This window comes from Ambystoma mexicanum, chromosome 5p, assembly GCF_040938575.1.
Source record: "Ambystoma mexicanum isolate Mex_15411 chromosome 5p, UKY_AmexF1_1, whole genome shotgun sequence".
Taxonomy (NCBI): domain Eukaryota; kingdom Metazoa; phylum Chordata; class Amphibia; order Caudata; family Ambystomatidae; genus Ambystoma; species Ambystoma mexicanum.
In genome coordinates, this window is record NC_090930.1 from 468329992 (window position 1) to 468349707 (window position 19716).

The window sequence follows — 19716 nt, forward strand, 5'->3', positions numbered from 1 at the left end:
GTGTTGGGGTTGGCCATGACTCTTTGCTGCTCTAACCACACATCTGTGCGTACTAACACAAGTCTAGTAGAAGGTATCTTGTATTCATCCCCCGTCCCAATTGTATAGGCAGTACTTGGTCCTCCTTGTAGTTCCAATCCATTCACTTGATGATTAGTCGCCCCCTTTCTCCTGCCGTTGTTGATTATTTGATTCCTGAGGTGCTTTCTTCGGGTCCCTGCTGTTCGGCCAGTCCCATGCATCTTTTGGGGAAAGGAACAGTACCGAGCGGTTCCCTTCCATCACCTTCAGCTTCGCCGGGAAGATCGTCCTGTATCATAAGTTCAATTCGTGGAGCCTGCGGTTTGCCGAGTAGAAGGACCTCCTCTGCTTCTGGACCTCCTGAGTAAAGTCTGGGAAGATGAAGACCCTGGCGCCCTCCACCTCAATGTATCCAGCCTTGCAGGCCACCTGCAGTACTGTATCCCTATCTCTAAAGTTAAGTAATTTGGCAATCATTGCTCTGGGTTGCCTCCCCGGGGTTGGGGGTCTGCTCGGTACTCAGTGTGCCCTTTCCACAGTAAATAGCTTCGATAGGCCCTTCGGTTGCAGTAACTCCAGTATCAGTTTTTCCACATATAGCTCTGTGCTTGGGCCCTCCGGGACCCCTACCAGGCGTATATTATTGCACCGAGAGTGACCTTCTGAGTCTTCTGCCTTCATCTCCAGTCCCCTAGTCGCCCCAATGAGACCTCGTACTTGGTTCTTGAGCGTAGCTACCTCATCCTCAACCGTGCTCACGCGTTCCACCTCCGTCACCCTCTCGCATACTTTGCGTAGGTCTGCTCGTACTAGGGACACATCCACTCCCACTTTGTGTACTTTGCCTTCCAGGGAGTTTCTGGACTCTTGGATGGCCACCATAATTCCTTACAGCGTTACGTTTTCACCTATTCCTGCCCCTGTTCCTGATGTCTTGCTCTCCACCTCTTGTCCCTTGGGCGCCTTCTGTTTGGGGGCCGTATAATGCTCTATTTTCTGTTGCCCTTTCACCAGCATTGCACCTGCCCTCCCTTGTTCTCCTTTCCTCCTTGAGCTCCTTTTCTGTCAGCCCTCTTTTTTGTCTTGCCCATCTGGGCCCCCCCTCCTTTGTACTGGTGCTCTCCGCCTCTCTACCCCGTTGGTTGCACAATCAGTCTCTCCTTTGTGTTTCCTCTGGAGTCCCTCAGCTTGGGCCTACTTCCTTGTAAGTCAGCCTGCCTTGGGGTGGGGGGGGGATGTATTCGTGGATCTTGCACCCCTTCTGGAGAACCGTTTCCCAGTCCAGCCCCCAGGGGGGCCCGCTCCTCCTCACCTGCAGGTCTTGGGTTTATCCCTCCAGCGATCCGTCTCTCTCAGCAAGTGTCCATTAATCCTGATCCACACTTCAATGTCCTGACCCCTCTTTTTGGTCCTCTCCTACCTTCACGGATTGCACTGGATGGGCGCCAGAGTCGCTGTCCCATCCTCTGATCTGATATCGTCCTTCAACTAGCTCCGGTGCTCCGGCACTATCCCTTTTGCCTCTGGGCCCTTATACCTTGGTCAGGGTCCAGGTCTTCGGTTCTCTCTGCGGCATCCTTCCTTTGGACACTCGGTCTGCCTGTTAGTGTTTTCTGGCTGCAATTGTCTCCTGAATCTCTGTGGCACAGCATGATTCCCCTGGCGTCACCACAGCGCTCTTTCTGCCGCGGGTTAGATCTACCGCCTGTGGCACCCTGTCTCACAGTAATATGTGTCCCTTTAGTGAGGCCAGGGCCACCTGTTGCAGCTCTACTTCGAAGGGATTGTGTCCTCCGACGTATTCATTATCTTAATAGATCATCTCCAGCTTGCTGGCCTCGGAAACATTTTTTCAGTAGAGGGTGCTGCGCATCGATGTCCCTCGAGCCGATGTCCCTCGACAGCCTCCGTATCGGCGCCGACGTCATCTTGCGTATAAATGGACTCGCGCAGCGTCCGTTGCTCAATTCCGTTTTTCCGCGCTTCGTGGGCATCGGAATCGCGTTGCTCAGTTCGTTAGTCAGAAAATATATTCTTCATTATTCCTCGAGAATACCAACTCTTACTCGATGGCTTCCTCATCCGAACCGACGGATTTTGAGACTGTGGAAAGAAAATGTCGTTGACAGATCCTCACAGGATTTGTTTGTGGTGCCTGGGATCAGAGCTCGCACCAATGTTCCAATGAGCTCGCAGCTCGCACTCCGAACCAATGTTCGGAGTGCGAGGACTGCATGTCCATGACGGCGAAAGCCTTGAAGGAGCATAAGGGGAAGCTTGAGAGAGGTAAGACAGTTAAAACTCCTTCGAAAGTTTCCTCGGCAGAGTCGAGACATTCGTCTCCTCGCCGACACAGGAAACATTCTCGTTCTAGGTCTCGAAGCAGTTCCCACCACTCTTCGAGCTCCAAGCATTCAAGTAAGAGACGCGAAGATCCCCTTCCTGGTCTTCTTCTGTTTCTCCGGAAAGAGTCACCTGCCCCACAAAACATAGCCCCATAAAAAAAGATGCTTAGCGTCTTCGAGAAAGCGCACTCGACCCCCTCGAAGACAGCTTAGGGTGATAACCTGGGTGAAAGACCCGAAAAATCTAAACGCCGCGAGTCGTTGCACCCGGCGAAAGGAACTACTCGAGAGCGTCACGAACCCTCGAGCAAAGGCACTGTGCCATCGACGCCATCGTCGAAAGTCCCTTCGACGCATAAATCTGCATCATCAACACCATTATCGAAGGGCTCATCGACGCATAGGTCGGTCGAATGGACGCCGAAAAAGAACAAACCCACAGCCGTCACTACCTCACAGCCAGTGGTCATACCCAGGACCTCTAACACGACTTCGAGGCCATCGACAACCTTGAGTAGAATTCCGATCCTCTCGAGTTCTTCGAGGCCTCTTCCAATCTTCTCAACGCCTTTTTCGGTGTTTTTGAAGCCTTTAACATCCGCGTCGACGTTTTCTCAACCAATTATGACAAATTTAGCCCATTTCCAAGGTCTGATCATTTCAGACCGTTGACTTCAATTTATGAGGAAGGGGAGGATTCGGATCAAGAAAGACCCTTTGGGTTGCAGAGATCTGCAACACCTGAACCAGAGGAATTTATCTCTGAGAAAAATAGGTCAAAGGATCTTCGAGAATCCTTACATGAGGCAAGTGGGTTAGATACTTCCCCAGAAATAGAATTTGCCAAACCAGACCCAGGGGAACATGTTGAGACCCCTTACAGAATTCAATGGCAAGAATTATAGAATTCATGGGTTGGCCTACACCTTCACCTGCATTCCAACAGGATGACCTTACAGACATTTTAGTTAAAGGCCCACAGGAGGATCTTGTGGTTCCATTTCACGCTGCATTACAAAGAAAAATATTGGCTAACTGGGAAACTCCTGAGGTTATCCCGGCGGTTAAAGTTATCAGCCAAATATAGGGTATCTACTACTGACCCTGATTTTTTTTTTTATACATCCAACTCCAGAGAGCCTGGTTGTTCAAGCAGCAACTGCATCAGGCAGTAGATCTGCATACCCTACTGTTCCACAGGACAGGGATGACAAAAGATACAACTCTATGGCTAAGAAAGTTTTTTCTGCATGTAGCATGGCGTTGAAATCTATTAACGCTACTTGTACGCTCGCAAGGTTCAGCCATACACTTTGGGAGCGTGCTTCATCAGCGGCTGACTGCCTCCCAGAGGGAGAAGAAAGGGAAGCATTTCTAAACATTAAGGATGGTAAAGACGCAATGTGCAAATCCCTTCAAACTGGCATTGATTCTGCTGACAGCATCAGTAGGGCCATGGCGGCAAGTACTACAACCCGCAGATTTGCGTGGTTGCGAAAGACTGGGTTTGCTCCAGATGTACAAGCCAGACTTTTAAATATGACCTTTGACGGCTCTTCTTTGTTTGGTAAGAAGGCGGATGACAGCCTAGAAAAGTTACAGACATCCAAAGCAGCAGCAAAATCCCTGGGAGCTGCAATCCCTCAAACGCCATATCGCCCCTCAGGAACCTCTTGGAGAGGTAAGTCCTTTCGCTTTTATTCCGCATTCGGAAAAGGCAGAGGACAGTCGGTTCAAAGAGGTCAAAAAAGATTCACCCGAGGTGGACGGGGTAAAAATACAAAAGCCGCAGCAGCAGCAGCAGCAGGTGCCTCTTTACCCTCGGCACCTGCATCAGCCGCCTCTAAATCACTCTGAGGACTCTCCTCACAAGACACCAGTAGGGGGCAGGTTAACTCAACATCTGACGGAATGGCAGGCTATTACGTCAGATGCTTGGGCATTGGAGACAGTTGCCCAAGGTTACTGCCTGCCTTTTCTACGCATTCCTCAGAGTCATCCACCGGGGAACAGCTCTCGGAAAGTTCCAGGTCCGCTCCTCTTGCAGGAAATTGTAGACTTTCTGGAGAAAGGTGCCATAGAACCGGTACCTGTAGCGGAGAGGAACAAGGGCTGGTACTCCCCCCTACTTGCTAATACCGAAGAACACAGGAAATATCTGAGGTTCGCAATTGGCGGCTCTCATTATCAATTTCGAGTTCTGCCATTTGGGCTCACCTCCGCCCCGAGGGTCTTCACCAAGCTAATGTTGGTAGTGGCTGCAGTCTAAAGAGGGAAGGGATTCACGTCTACCCCTACCTGGATGATTAGCTGATCAGAGCTGTATCTCCGGAACAAGCTCGGATCCAGCTAGATTATGTCTGCCACTTCCTTCACAAACTGGGCTTCTCCCTCAATTTAAAGAAGTCACAGATGATACCATCACAGAGACTCCAGTTCATTGGAGCGGTCCTGGACACTTCCCTGGGAAAAGCCTCGCCGCCAGAGGTGAGGGCTCAAGATATTCTGCAGATGGTCACCAAGTTTGAAAATGCCCAACGTCTCCCAGCCTTCGACTCATGGCATCCTGCATCTTCCTTGTGCCAGAGGCTCGCCTGAGAATGAGATCTCTTCAGTGGGCACTAAGAACTAAGAACTCAGTGGTCGCAATTCTCAGGGAGAATGACAGATCTCCTTCAGGTTCGGGACAATGTGGCTCGAGACCTTCAGTGGTGGGCCTCACTCACGGGGTGGGGAGCCCATGCCAACGACTTGACCATCAGCGGTCGTTGGTCTCCATTGGAGTCCAGACTACATATCAACCTGTTAGAGCTGAGAGCAATCAGACTAGCGCTGAAGGCTTTTCTGCCATCTGTACAGGGGAAAAATGTCCTGATAATGATGGACAACACAGTGGCCATGCACTACCTCAACAAAAGAGGAGGCGTAGGATCACTGCCTCTGTGCAGAGAGGCGATGCAGCTCTGGTTTTGGGCAATCCAACAAGGAATCTCTCTATTGGCAGTTCACTTAGCTGGAGAGAAAAACTTGACAGCGGACGCTCTGAGCAGGCAGAGTACAGTCTCCCACGAGTGGGAACTAGCTCAGGAAGTCCTTCAACAGATCTTCACCCTTTGGGGAACCCCTCAAGTGGATCTGTTCGCCACCAGCATCAACAGGAAGTGCGATCAGTTTTGTTCAAGGGAATTTCCCCCGAGAGGAGCTCTAGGGGACGCGTTCGTAGTGGACTGGGAGTTTCCACTTCTGTACGCGTTTCCTCCAGTCCCTGTCATTCCTCAAATGTTTGTTTATTATTTGTTTGTTTTATTATTTATAATGCGCACATAACCACAAGGATAACAAGGCGCGAACATAGTAAGAGGGTTGTATAGCTTAGTTACATACAGCAAATTAAATAACGTCCCGTAGAGTTACAATAGGGATACAGTGGTAACATGGGTAAACAGATATCAAAGACATTTTATCTAGTGCAGTTTATATAGTAGCAGGAGGTAGCGGGGGTACACTGAACAATAATACAATTGGTGATGGCACTGATAATGGCATGAGGAGCCACCAGGGAGTATTATTTGTCATGGTCCTTCATCCATTGTATAATGTATGTCCTGAACTGAAAGTAAGGGATGTCTTTCCTTAGAGGTGGCGGTAGTGAGTTCCAGTGAGTAGCTGCTTTAACAGGGAAGCTGTTCCCTCCAGTCAGGGACCGTTTGAATCTTGGGACTAGTAGTAGATTGGCGTTAGCACTTCTGGAGGGGCGGTATGAAACCTGTCTAGAGAATCTTGTTATCAGATATTTCGGGGCCATGTCATGAAGGCATTTGTGTGTCAGTGAGACAGACTTAAGGAAAATTTTGTCTTTCGTGGAAAGCCAGTTAACAGATCTTCTGGTATCTGAGATGTGGGCTTTCTTGGGGATACTTAGAGCTGCTCTTAGAGCATTATTTTGAAGGATTTGGATCTTGTTTATGATATGTTTGTTACTGCCTACGTAAAGGGCATTACAGTAATCCAGCTTAGATAGGATCAATGCTCTGGCCAAGGTAGTGCAGTTATTAGGTGTTAGGAGTGGTTTGGCAGCTCGGATGAGTTTACAAGTATAAGCAGTGGCTGAGGCCATTGCGTTTACCTGTTTGTTGAATGATAGTGAGGAGTCTAGGTAAAAACCCAAAGTTTTTACCTCTTTGGCCACAGTGATGGTGTTGTTATCAAATACGAATGATGAGTAAATTTGGCCGGGTTTGTTGATATTGACTGAGGTACCAAGAATGAGGAGTTCTGTTTTGCCATCATTCAGGCATAGTCCGTGTGAGGCCATCCATGCCTGAATGATGAGGTACACTCTGTTTACAAAGGCCAAATCCTTGTCATAATCCCCCGACAACGGGATGAGGATCTGAGTATCATCTGCATAGTTTGTGTAGGTGATACCCAGACCGTCGAGATCATCGAAAAGGCGCTTTGTAAAGATGTTGTACAATGTAGGTGAGACGCAGGAGCCCTGAGGCACGCCACAGGCGATGGGCGTGGGGTCAGCAGCCGCTAATGGTGAGAAGACGCGCATTGTTCTATCACTGAGGAAGGACTGAATCCAGCCTATAGCCTCATGGGAGAAGTGTGCGGCCGACTCGAGATGTTTGCACAGAATCTCGTGGTCGACTAAATCGAAAGCTGCTGAGAGGTCAAGGAGCAGCAGCAGTGCAGTTTTGCCCTGGTCTCTCAACTCGTCAATTTGTATCTTAAGGTCAACCAAAGCGGTTTCAGTTCCGTGTTGGGGTCTGAAACCAGATTGTCGGATTCCTAGAAGGTGGTTATATTCTAGGTATTGTTGGATTTGTAAATATGCCAATTTGTCGATGATTTTAAGCATGAATGGTACTGTGGTGATAGGACGATAGTTCGTAGGTATGGCGGGGTCTAGGTTTTGTTTTTTAAGGGAGTGGGAGGACCCATGATTGTTTCAGGTTATTGGGTATTATGCCTGAGTTGAAGGATGCATTTATTAGTTTAGAGATGAAAGGTGATAATTCACGAGCTGCATCTTTTATAAGTTGTGCTGGGCATAAGTCCCCGTGGCAGTTCGATGGTTTAAGAGTGAGGATGACATTCTCAACCTCTTTGATGGATACTTTGCTGAAGTTGAAGTGGGGGGTGGTATCAAGTGAGGGGGTCAGGCTGGAAGGTGTCACTGTCACATAGTTAATATTGGATTTCGTAATGGTGAGAAGGGTAGCCTTTTTATGGTGGATCTTCGTTTGCAAGGTGGTGATTTTATTAGACAGGGCATTTTGAATCTTAGTACACCAGTTTTTATCCTTGGTGCAAGAGTCTGGGGTTTGGATAGGAGATTCTAACTCCTTCAGAATTGTAAAGAGCTCTTTAGTATTGGACTTAGCTTGGGTGATTCGGAGGTTGTAGGAAGTTTGTTTGGAGGAAATTATTTCTTTTTTGTAGAGGGCTGATTGCTTACTTAGGTTGCGCTTATTGGTCTCTGAAGGATCAAGTCTCCATATTTTCTCACAACAACGTTTCTCACGTCTGAGTTTTTTTTAGATGTGGGGAGAACCAGGAGTTCACATGTTTAAGTTGTTTGCTTTTTCTAATCTTTAAGGGAGCTATGGCATCAAGGGATGCTAGCATCACTTTATTGTACACGTCTACCATGGTAAATGGGTCAGTGTTGTCTGGTATAGAATTGAGGGTGGGTATGATCAGCAGGATGAGGTTTTATGGCGTGATGTTTCTTTTATTTCTAGTGGGGACTGCTGGGGCTACATTATCAATGAGTAGCGCAGGTGGGGCCTCTAAGGCGAATGTGATCAGATAGTGGTCTGACCAAAGCTGAGGTAGTGTGGATAGTACCGAGATGGGGCAATTGTGCACAACAATTCAATCAAGGGTTCTACCTTTAGTATGAGTAGGGCATGTAATCTTTTGGGTGAAACCTAGTTCCTCTAGGGAGTTATTGATTAGTGTGGCATTCGAGTCTCGGGGGTCATGGAGTCCTAGGTTGAAATCTCCTAGTACGAGTTTCTGGGAGGAACTTTTCAGATTATTAGATAGGATATTATTGAGATCTTCTTGAAGAGTCCTATAGGGCCTGGTGGGCGGTAGATAAGGTGGATAGTTACAAAATGTGAGTTAGTTATGGATAGCTTGGCTGTGAGGACTTCACAAGAGTTTGTACTAAGAGGTGGATCGAGTTTCAGTGTGAGATTCGTTTTATGTATGATGGCAAGACCTCCACCTCGCGATGTGGTACGGTCTAGTCTGAGGAGGGTGTAGTCATCTGGGATGGCTAACATAATTGCTGTGCCGGCTGCGGGGTGGAGCCAGGATTCTGTGATGGCTAGAAAATCCAGGTTTCCATTATGTAGTATGTCTGCAATCTCCGTTGCGTGGGCGACCATAGAGCGTGCATTTATGTACGCCCCTTTTATCGTTGGTTGAGCTGGTGGGGGCAGTGCCTTGGGAATGGCCTTGGGGGGTGTAACAGTCTCTCCGAAGAGTCTGCTGTTGAGTTGCAGGTGATGTCGATTGGATTTACTAGGGCCAGTAGTGGTGTTAGATACTGTTTTAGGTAAGTAGTCATGCAATCTTGGGAGTCTTGCACGTAGTTTAAGATTCCTTTGTATTAGAGTGCATGGTCTGGTGAGCTGCTTGGCCGAGTAATGTACAGGAGCCAATGGTAGGGTATGTTGAGGCATGGTGAGGTCTTGTAGCGTGATTATGTAAAGGAGGACTCTTAGGAGTGTTGTGTAGAGTGGTGGTAGGTACATGTTGTACGATTGCGAGTATGTGCAATGGACCTGGAAGCACAGTTTCAGTATTCAGGACTGGGGTGGCGAGCACAAAGTAAGCTAGGTGAGAGGAGCAAAGCTTCAGTCTAGCGGGTAGATTAGTGAGGTGCAGTAGGGCTGGAAGCTAGGCGATTACAAGGCAGAGGTGATAAGGGCAGTAATCAGTGGCAACAAGCTGTAGAGCACATACGTGATAGCTTCAGTCTAGTAAGACACAGTAATTAGATAGAGTTGATTGCCGAGCTATAGATACTGGTGACTGAGTGTTCATATACGTTACGTTTAACAAGGTCATAAACTATGGCAGCATTATCTATCAGATGCATACATTATTAGTTTGCATGCTTTGTACACTTTGCCTACTGTCCACATACTGTGGTTGGTGGCCACCATAAGGCACAACACAGTAGTCAATGTGGTCAATAGGCGACCATAAGGCACAACACAATAGTCAATGTGGTCAATAGGCGACCATAAGGCACAACACAATAGTCAGTGTGGTCAATAGGCGGCCATAAGGCACAACACAATAGTCAGTGTGGTCAATAGGCGACCATAAGGCACAACACAATAGTCAGTGTGGTTGGTAGGCGACCATAAGGCACAGTATAATCATTAGTGTGCCTCTACATAAAGAGACCATGCAAAAGTTGAAGTACAAAGGCACAACGTGCAAAGTTTGCAATGGCACGAAAGCTACAGAGAATAAGATATGCCCTAGTACCACGGGCAATGTTCAAAGAGGCAGAGTGGGCAGCCCTGACAATGGTTTAGGAAGCGTAGGTGCAGAGGATAGCATTAGCAGTGTCGCGCGATAAGGATTTAGTTGATAAGTCTCGGCAGTGCAGCCAACTAGATGGCCAGGTAAGTGTGCACGCAGAAGCCCCGGTCTTACCGTGTTAATAGGAGGTCAATGGTGCCGCGCTAACGATACTACCACCTTGAAGCAGATGGATAATTGAAAGGGCCATATAGCGCCTCACGTGCGCCAAACAGGCTTAGCCTCGTTGTGGCGCCGCGATGCGCCCGGCATGCGGGGGACAGGCAGGAAGTAGGACAAGGCCAGGCAGGCCTTCGTAGCAGCTTACCAGCTGTTTCAGGGTTCCAGCGATGGGGAAGGGCTCCTGCCCTCTTCCCTTGGATGGGACGACGAAGTGGGGGCCAAACAGGCGCTCAACAGGCCTTTGTATGGCCTTCGTAGGAGCCGCCAGCACATCCGCCTACCGGCGGATGTAAGATGCTGGATATGCGAGGCTTAGCCTCGTTGTGGCGCCGCGATGCGCCCGGCATGCGGGGGACAGGCAGGAAGTAGGACAAGGCCAGGCGGGCCTTCGTTGCAGTTTACCAGCTGTTTCAGGGTTCCAGCGATGGGGAAGGGCTCCTGCCCTCTTCCCTTGGATGGGACGACGAAGTGGGGGATCAGGAGGTTCAGAAGGTCCTGGAAAGCCATGATCCTAATTGCCCCGGACTGGTCCAGGAGAACGTGGTACCCGGACCTTCTGGACATATCCATCTGCCCTCCAATTCGTCTTCCACTCAAGGAGAATCTTCTCTCGCAGAAGGGAGTTCAGGTTCTCCATCCAGACATCAGAACCCTCAACCTTCACGCTTGGTATCTGAAAGGTTGAGATACAAGGATTGGGACCTCCCAGATGACGTCATGGAGGTGTTGCTTTCGGCAAGAAGGCCAGCAACAAAGACTTTATACCGTCGCCGTTGGAACAAATTTTGCAGCTGGTGTAGAGAAAAGAATATCGACCCCTTTTCATGTGGTACACCAACGGTGTTATCTTTTCTACTCTATTTGGCAAATTCGGGCCTTCAGGTTGGCACTATCAAGGGCTATCTTGCAGCGCTATCGATCTTCAAGCGCACTGCAGAGGAACCATTGTATTTCAAGTTACCCTTAGTAATACAATTTCTGAAGGGATTAACCAATGTCTATCCTCCAAGACCATTCCAAGTTCCCTTATGGGACTTAAATTTAGTCTTAAATTTCCTGATGGGTACTCCTTTTGAACCACTCCACTCTTGTTCGCTAAGGTTCCTCACCCTTAAAACTGTCTTATTAGTGGCATTGACATCTGCTAAGAGGGTGAGCGAATTACAAGCTCTATCTTGTAAACCCCCTCATACAATTTTTCATAAAGACAAAGTTGTCCTACAAGTGAAGCCTAATTTTCTCCCAAAGGTGGTTTCTGAATTCCACATCACTCACAAGATTACCTTACCTTCATTTTATCCCCCTCCCCATCCGGGGAAAGAGGAAGAAAGGCTACATAGGCTGGACCCAAGGCAGGCTTTGAGCTTTTACATCAGTAGACTTGCTAGGATTAGGCAAGCAGACCAATTTTTCGTAGGTTACTCAGGGCACAAATTGGGATTACCGATAACAAAACAGACCATTTCCAGATGGATTAATTTATCCATTCTGTAATGTTACAAACTGGCAGGGAAAGAGCCTCCTCAAAATCTTAGGGCTCATTCAACCAGGGGTAGCGCAGCCTCTTCGGCCCTCCAAAGAGGGGTACCAATTCGAGAATTATGTGCGGCTGCCACATGGTCATCTGCACATACCTTCACAAGATTTTACAACCTGGATTCCTCCTCTAGCCAAGCGACTAGATTTGGCAAAGCTGTGTTGCACTCTTTTCATTCTTGAAGGGGGAAACAGCAATTTTACTCCCACCTCCCAGTTACACACCACTGCTATGGGAGTCTATCAAGATAAGGAATACGTCGGAGGACACAATCCCTTCGAAGTTACTTCTTACCTGGTAACGTTCTTTCGATGGGATGTTCCTCCGAAGTATTCCTTATCGCCCCTCCCATCCATCCCCTTAGTAAAACTTCCCTTGTGGTTACAGTTTACGCTCCTTCTGGGTCAATAACCAATTCATGTAAAACAACTGTTAACGTCAAAACAGAACTGAGCAACGGACGCTGCGCGAGTATATTTATACGCAAGATGACGTCGGCGCTGATATGGAGGCTGTCAAGGGACACCGGCTCGAGGGACATCGACGTGCAGCGCCCTCTACTAAAAAAAAATTCCTAGGCCAGCAAGCTGGAGATGATCTATCAAGATAAGGAATACGTCGGAGGAACATCCCATCGAAAGAACGTTACCAGGTAAGAAGTAACTTGCTCTTCTCTCTGCTGCCTCGATGTCCCGGGTCTCTGCGCGGGTGTTGGTGACCCACCATCTGCTCCTCTCGGGCGGACTCAACCACGCTCTGCCACTCCGTGAGCAGGGCCCCAGCTACTAGATTGAGGACTCTTCCCTCTATGCGTCTGTATTCGTGTAATTCGAGACCGCCATACAGCCTGCCGCTGGCGCGTTCCGCCCACTCCGCAGCTGTCGGCAGTTAGCCCTGTCGCAGGGACCCTCGGTGCATGGTTCACTTCAGCTCTGCCTGATCCGTGTCAGACGTCGCCGGCGCCTTGTCGTTGCCCCTTCTTTTTAAATTCTTGGGCTTTATCGGTGGGACACAGCACTTGTCTGCCCGCAGCGTCACCAGTCTGAGTGGGCGTTCGGTGTCAGGCGTCTCTAGGCTGTGGGTTTTGCACTCGCTGCCATCTTGCTTCCACGGCGGCAGCCCTCAGGTTCTCACTCCGAAAAAGTTGGAAATACTCTTCCCGCAGTCTGTCCGCCGTGTTATCTCGGCTCTCTAGTGGTCCCGTTCCATTCTGGGGTGCATTGATGGCATTTCTATACTTTCCTGCTGGATAATATGCGGATGGAATGTGGTCTGGAGCGGGAGCTCCAAGGTTTCACAGCTGTGTTGGTCGCTCGCTGGCCACGCCCCCCATTATAAACTGTTTAACTGTGCAATTTTCTTATTCAAACCACTCCTGCGTTCAATTATTCTTGTTTCAAATACATATCATGTATACCACATTGGTGTTCTGTCAGTTCATGAAACTGCTTATGATTCACTTTGGATGAATGCCAACATCACTTTCTTTAGTTTCTGAAGTTCTCATTTTCCCGAAGGATGGTGGCCTTTTTATTAGACACACAATAGTACCATGTTCACTGATATCGAGAGACTCCTGGTGGAACTACTGTTTCAAGAGATACCATAAGATATATTACGCCCAGGGTGGCCCAATTAAACAGAGAAGAATAAAACCATGCTCCCTGGAAATCATCAGCAGCCGGTTACTCTGAAGGTATACATCTGCATTGTATTGCAGTGCCAACTCACTATAGCCAGGGTATTGCTACTATCTTTTCTATCCCTATCCTACAGAGGGTAAAAGACTATAGCTGTATCTCTATGGCTCCCTCAAACTGGTACTCCCACTCCTCTCCCTACACCTGTGTTCTCTCTCTCCTCTCCCTCTCCTTGCTCCACCACTTGACACTCCGTCCATTTGTCTTCTCACTTTCTCCCCTTCTCCTGTCTTCACCCTCCAGTTCCCTCCTGATCTTATCCACTTCCCTCCAAATCCCACTCCTCCCAACACTACCCCTGCTTCTACTCTATCCTCCTACTTCACGTCCCTCTCTGAAACTCTTATCCTAAACCCCCCGTCTTGCTCGGCCTCCAAAACCACCTTTGGTCACTTACTCACAACCTGCAAAATTGGTACTGCTCCTTCAGTACCAACAATGTGCCTTCGCTCTCTAAGTATCATCCTTCTGTACTGGTGGTCTCCCTAAATGCTGGTTTTCTAAACTTTCCTCCGGGACTTCCTAACATTCCCTACACTAACTCCACTCAGTGTTCTATGGGAGATTGGTAATGGTGCTTTGCACCTACTCAGTCACCTAAAATCAAGCACCTTCACTCTCTCCTTGTCCTTCTACTCTACCTCCTTCTGCTTCCAGACTCCTCCCCATCCGACTTTCTGCTCCTCCATTGTCTCACTCTATCTTGCCCCCACCCTTTGATGTTAACGCTTCTCTTTCCACTCTAATACTATCACTGCCTCTTCTACTACTAGTTCGCCTCTCACCCTACTGCTCCTCCCCTTGCTACTGCTACTACTTGACTCGTGCTCCTGTCACTACTCTCTCACACTGCTACCACTACGCAAACACCCTCCTTTCACTAAATAGCATTCACTTCTTACACTGCTTTCTATCCACCTACCGCAGAAACACAAACACTCATTCTGCAGTACCCTTGCACTCACAAACCCAATACCTACCCCTACTTCAAGAAGTACCTCTACACTCCACCGCTCCTTCCTTGTGGTCTCTTGGCCCACCTCCACTCAACTGCTGACCTAAATCTGATAACCCACACTTGCTGACTTCTGATCCCTGCCTAAATACCCCTCCCTCTGTCCTGATTGGCCATCTTTCCCTAGTCAATCCTGTGCGATCTTCCCCTCCTGGGAGGTGAATGTCCAAGGGTAAGTCTTACAAAGGGGGCTAAGCCCTGCCCGTAAATTGTTGAATTGGGAAATGACATTAAATAGGTGGCTGAGACCTTTGCATTTTCTCTGGGCAGGCTCGCTGTTTAACAAAGGTAATGGCATTCTGGTAAAAGCAATTTTCAAGTTTTGGCGTCCCCCCAGTAAGGCACGTTCTCCATGGGTGGCCTGGGTCTGTTGCAACATTCCTTGGAGAATTCCTTGGAGACTTCCTAGGAGAAGTCTGCTAGTCATTGTGGGTGTTCGCCTTGCTTCTGGGAGGCCGACTGTTTCCTGATTATCATCTAGGGCCAAGACTCTCTCCCTTGTTGGAAAGCTCTGCGTTGACTCTGCTGTATCTTCGGGGCTGTGGCTGTCACTTCTGCCCTCTGCTGCTGGCACATCTGCTAGGCAGTGCATCCTGGTGTTGGGAGCTTATCTTCTCGTTCTCTTCCATCTCGACGATCTCTGCAAATGAAAGAAAACACTGGTGAACATTTTGTCAATGAGGTATATCATGAGAGGTAGATGTACTTCCAACATACAAACTGGACGGTGGTGAGGGTTGCCTTCCCCCTCAGGAGCAGGACTGCTTTGTGGTAAGCCTTTATCTCCCCCTGACAAGGCTAGTATTCTGGCCTTGTCACCATTTTCAAATGTAACCGTGCAAATATTTGTATTTTATTGAATTTATATAGCGTTTTAATCCAAAATGCTTTACAAGAGGAACAAACAAGATACAGCAAGCATTACATAACAATTGAATTAAACCAAAAAAACGTACAAATATGCCTGAATCTGTAGCACTTAAATGAACAGCATTGCCATTTACAGTTTTTACTTTATCTAGGGTCTCCATCAAATGGCAATGAACCCTGTTTGTGTTTTACTTTGTTCTTCCCTTTTAGCATTGAAGATTTTTATCCAAATAAGAATCATGGCCCTGACTCTGGCATTGGCAGTGACAACGGGGACAAACGACTCTCAACAACAGAAGTAAGTCCGTTCTCTAATAAATGAAACTTGAAGCACTGAACATTTATTTTCTGTGTTCTGGTATACACATAGTAATTTCAAGCTTTTATTTATAATGCACAAGGATGTAAATATTTGGAATTATAAAATGCAAGGCTTTTCTCTGGCTTACAAAAAAAGTATAAAAAAGTGCACATGCTGCTGATGCCTGTTTGTGACTGGTTCTGTTTCAGCATTTACACTTTTCATCTTTAATCAATACAATAAAAACGGTGGCAGTCCCCTGCCTGATTATAGGGACCTTTTAGGGGAATACCAAGGGGCTGGGGTACATCCCCAAACCAGAGGATGACGGGCCCCGTTGTCATCCTCGCTTAATCCACTCTATAGTGGAGGGCACTATCACAGGGAACACTCTAATAGTGGTTAAGTTTCCTTCAAGAAATAACCTCAGGAAAAATCAGCTTCCCCATTCCTTTCCAGCAGACCTGTGGTCCTAAAACAAATCAACCTCCCATTTGTATGAAGAACCAATTCATAGACCTAGCCTTTTAAGGAGTGGTGATTCAGAGTAGTCCCCAGACAACCGAGCACCCAGTGGGAACTTTCCCACACCGCACCCCCCACAGATATTGATAGTTCACTGTAAAACCGCAAACTTTGTGTGAACACTCTTGCGCAAATCGCGAGAGTTCACAAAGTGCTCAGGCACAGCCTGCATGGCTAGTTGGCGGGCAATGAGGCATGCCAATGCCATTAAATCCCATTCCGCAAGAACCAGAAAAGCAGAAGATTGTAAAACAAATAGCCCATGCTTTTTAATATGCCCGGCTACCAGACTAAGAAACAGCACAACATTGTTTGGCAGCAATGCCTATACGGAATACAAGATTGTGGACCATCTGCTGAAAGACTTGGTCTGCTTTCCTGATCACTTAAGGAGCCAGGGTGAACTTGTTACCTAGAACTCAGGTGCAGACCTTCATTGAGTGTCCCATCCACAAGGCTACATAGGCCCAGGCTCTCAGTCTGACAGGGTAGGTGTTTGTAGAGGGAGCTCCTGGAGATACTTTGGCAGTGGCTGGAAACAAGGAGGAGCTTTGAGAGACTGGGTTTTGAGAGTGGAAGGAGGATAGTCAATAGAGGGGGAGGTGGATGCAGGGTGTCTGAAAAACCAGGTTCATACTTCAATTTCGGGAGATGACATTTCAGAAGCTTCTCTATTAATTGGTTTGCAAGACAAGGAAGAACATCATTCTATGGCTATCAAGTACTGACTGCTCCAACCTGACCTGACTTCCATACATCTTGCCTTTAATGGCCACTAGTCACTTGACTGATTCAAAACCTAGGAACATTATGGAACCCATCACTAGGCCTTCCGGGTGATGTACCACGCCTCTTGCCAATTCAATGAACCCTTTCATATATCCATAGTCCTTTCTCAGTGCCCACTTCTGTTTTGCCACTACACATGACAACTACTGTTTTAGCGATTTCCGCCCAGGGGCATGAACCCCCTCCCATTATGACAACCTCTGGTAACTTGCAGTTTATTCTCCATTCTGGCCTTAACCAGTCTGGTCTAAAACATAGGACCAGACAACCGTGGCCCAATTTCTTGCTGAACAGCATTTTTGGAGCCTTGTCATCTGTGCAGGCTCAACGTCCTCTGAGTCCTCTAAAACAAGCAACCTCAAAGCCAAACCCTTAATCTATTGAAGGTCCACACATGTCTGCTGCTGAGATAACACTGCTAAGGTTTCACTAGCATGATATAGCTATGGGGTGCAGCATTACGTTTCGGTGTATTCCGCTTCAATTCAATTCCATTTTTATTAGCTTAATGTTACCTTTCTTCCACACAAGCTTAAGAGACCAGCATCAGATGGGGCGGGATGGATGGTTTAAGGAGATGACCCCAACATCCAGAGGAGATGGAAGGAAAGGTTAAGAGCAACATCAAGTGCAGGATGAGGAATTGAGGATGATGTTGATGAACCTCAGGTGATTGGGCGAGAGAAGAAGGGTTGTAACAGCGAGAAGGTGTCCAAGGTAGGCGGTTGTGAACAAATTCAGGAGATTAGAGAACAGCAGGAGGAGCTGATAGGAAGGGGATGAACCTCAGAAGAGATCAGGATAATGCCAGTAAACATCAGTAGGAGGGTGAAGAGGTTCACCAGGATCACATGGAGACGTTAGTAAGGGCTGAGAAGGCCCCATCTGGGTCCAAAACCGGTTGCAGAAAGTCCCAGACTGAGAGGCCATTCCCTCGGTGGGAGGAAGTATGAGCAGTAGGTGCAACCAGTGAGTAGCTCCAGGGTCAGCATAGTGGGGCCTTCTAGGAGCAAAAGGTAGAAATTTGCAGACAACTGTGCCACAGCCTTCTAAAACCTGTGCCACCCCTGAACACCAAAAATGAACCAATGACTTAAGCCTGGGATACTGGTAGGGATACGAGGTTGTAGGAAACCCTAAAGCCCAAGAGACTGAGAAGAAAGCAAAAGGGTTTGAGAAAACCTCACTGTAGGACTGAGATGGACAGTTACAAACGTGCCGGAAACTGCAAGTCACACTGTGTGAAAGAAGGGTGCCGGGACCCTGAAAACAAGATTAGGTTTACCAAGAGGGCCACATAATGAGAACCTGCAAGAAAGGCAAGACCGCCCCTCCCCTGAAGTTAAAGACAGTTTGGACCAGGTTGAGTCTCTAGGATCTTAAGTTGGTTATATTACATCTATCCTTTGCTATGTTTCTCTTGCCCTTCTGTGCTGAAACATTCAATAAAACAAGTTGCAAGGTACTAGCCAGCCATAGTCATTTCACACATACACATAGCGCACCATGTCTTACTGGCCAAGAGTCAATTATCACTAGCCAATGGCTAATGACGAGTGCACATTGTGCACCCGCATGTAACGCTTCTGAAGGAACCAAGTGTATTGACACTTGTAGACAATAGGAAGTCTTTTGCAAACTTTGTAAAGCTCCTACACACTCTAGAGAGGATGTGCTATCAAAAATAAAAAAGATTTTGGTTTCGGAGCATATGTTGGTGCCTGTGCCATCCGTGGCCAAAGTATTGCAACAGACGATGAGGAAGAGAAACCGGTGCGTTCAAAAGGAGGAGGGTTTGTCAATTGCTAAAAGCCATAGCAGCCAAAATACAATGTTATTTCTGTGGTTCCGCTGTAACAATTAAGGTTTTTTATTCATGGAACAAGGGCAGGTCCAGAGTTGAGGAGAGGAAAGGTGCCCACTGTGCAGGCCACTGGCTTGTCCCACCACAGATGTGGCTGGCGTTGCTTGCAGGCTTCTAATTATTTTTTTTTAAACCTTTATTTTTGGTATATTCAACTGATTATACAGTAAGCAAAATAATGTAACATAACGTAAAACATGGAAGTAACATGTGCTTCGTATACCGCCTCTCCCCCCCCGCCCGATCCCCCCGGGATGCACCCGCGCGTGAGTTAGTAGTAGTTAACGGTTTGTTGCCGTTCTCTGAATGGGACGTGTGCACGTGTGATTTGGTTGTGGCTCTGGGGAAGTTTCTCTCGAAGAGTTGCTGTTTCCGGTGGATAACAAATAGGCGATGTATGGGCCCCATATATCAGGTGGTCGAGCGTGTAGGGGTAACAGCTTGATGAAGTTTGATTCCATGTGCTGACAGTATGATAGGTCTTTCAGCCATTGCTGTGCGGTGGGTGTGGGTCCTTTTCCCCATGACATTGCGATTCTCCTGCGCGCCAACAGTAGCAGCAGCCCTCCTAATTTGCGTGTTGAGGAGGGAAGATATTTGGTGAGTCCCAAGAGTGTGAACTTTGGGTCGGGTTCTCTGGGCATGCTTACTATTGCGGCTGTCTTTTCCATTATCGCTTCCCAGAATCGTTGTATGGCTGGGCATGACCATGCGAGGTGGAGAAAGTCCGCCGATGGCGCGCCGCAGCGACCGCACTGTAAGGGGGTCGAGGGGTGATGGTGGTGAACTCTAGCTGGGGTATGGTACGCTTGGTGAATGAATTTCAGATGTATTAGTTTATATCTTGTATTCAGCGATACCTTCTGGGTTTGTGCGAGAACGTATTCCCATTCCTCATCTGGGATCGAGATCTGGAGGGCCTTTTCCCATCTCACTTTGGGTGTTGTCGGATTTGGGGCTGTTTCTGTTAGAAGTGATTTGTATAGCATAGAGACTAGTTTACCCTCCC

General features: G+C 47.9%; 1 protein-coding gene across 2 annotated transcripts in view; it reads left to right on the forward strand.

Moving 5' to 3' along the window:
- LRCH2 (leucine rich repeats and calponin homology domain containing 2) overlaps positions 1-19716 on the forward strand; it is a 2196342-nt gene that overhangs the window by 690326 nt on the left and 1486300 nt on the right. For both annotated transcript variants that reach the window (XM_069612877.1, XM_069612878.1), the window contains exon 7: positions 15439-15526. In XM_069612877.1, the coding sequence (XP_069468978.1) occupies positions 15439-15526 (88 nt within the window). The remainder of the gene's footprint in view (positions 1-15438; positions 15527-19716) is intronic.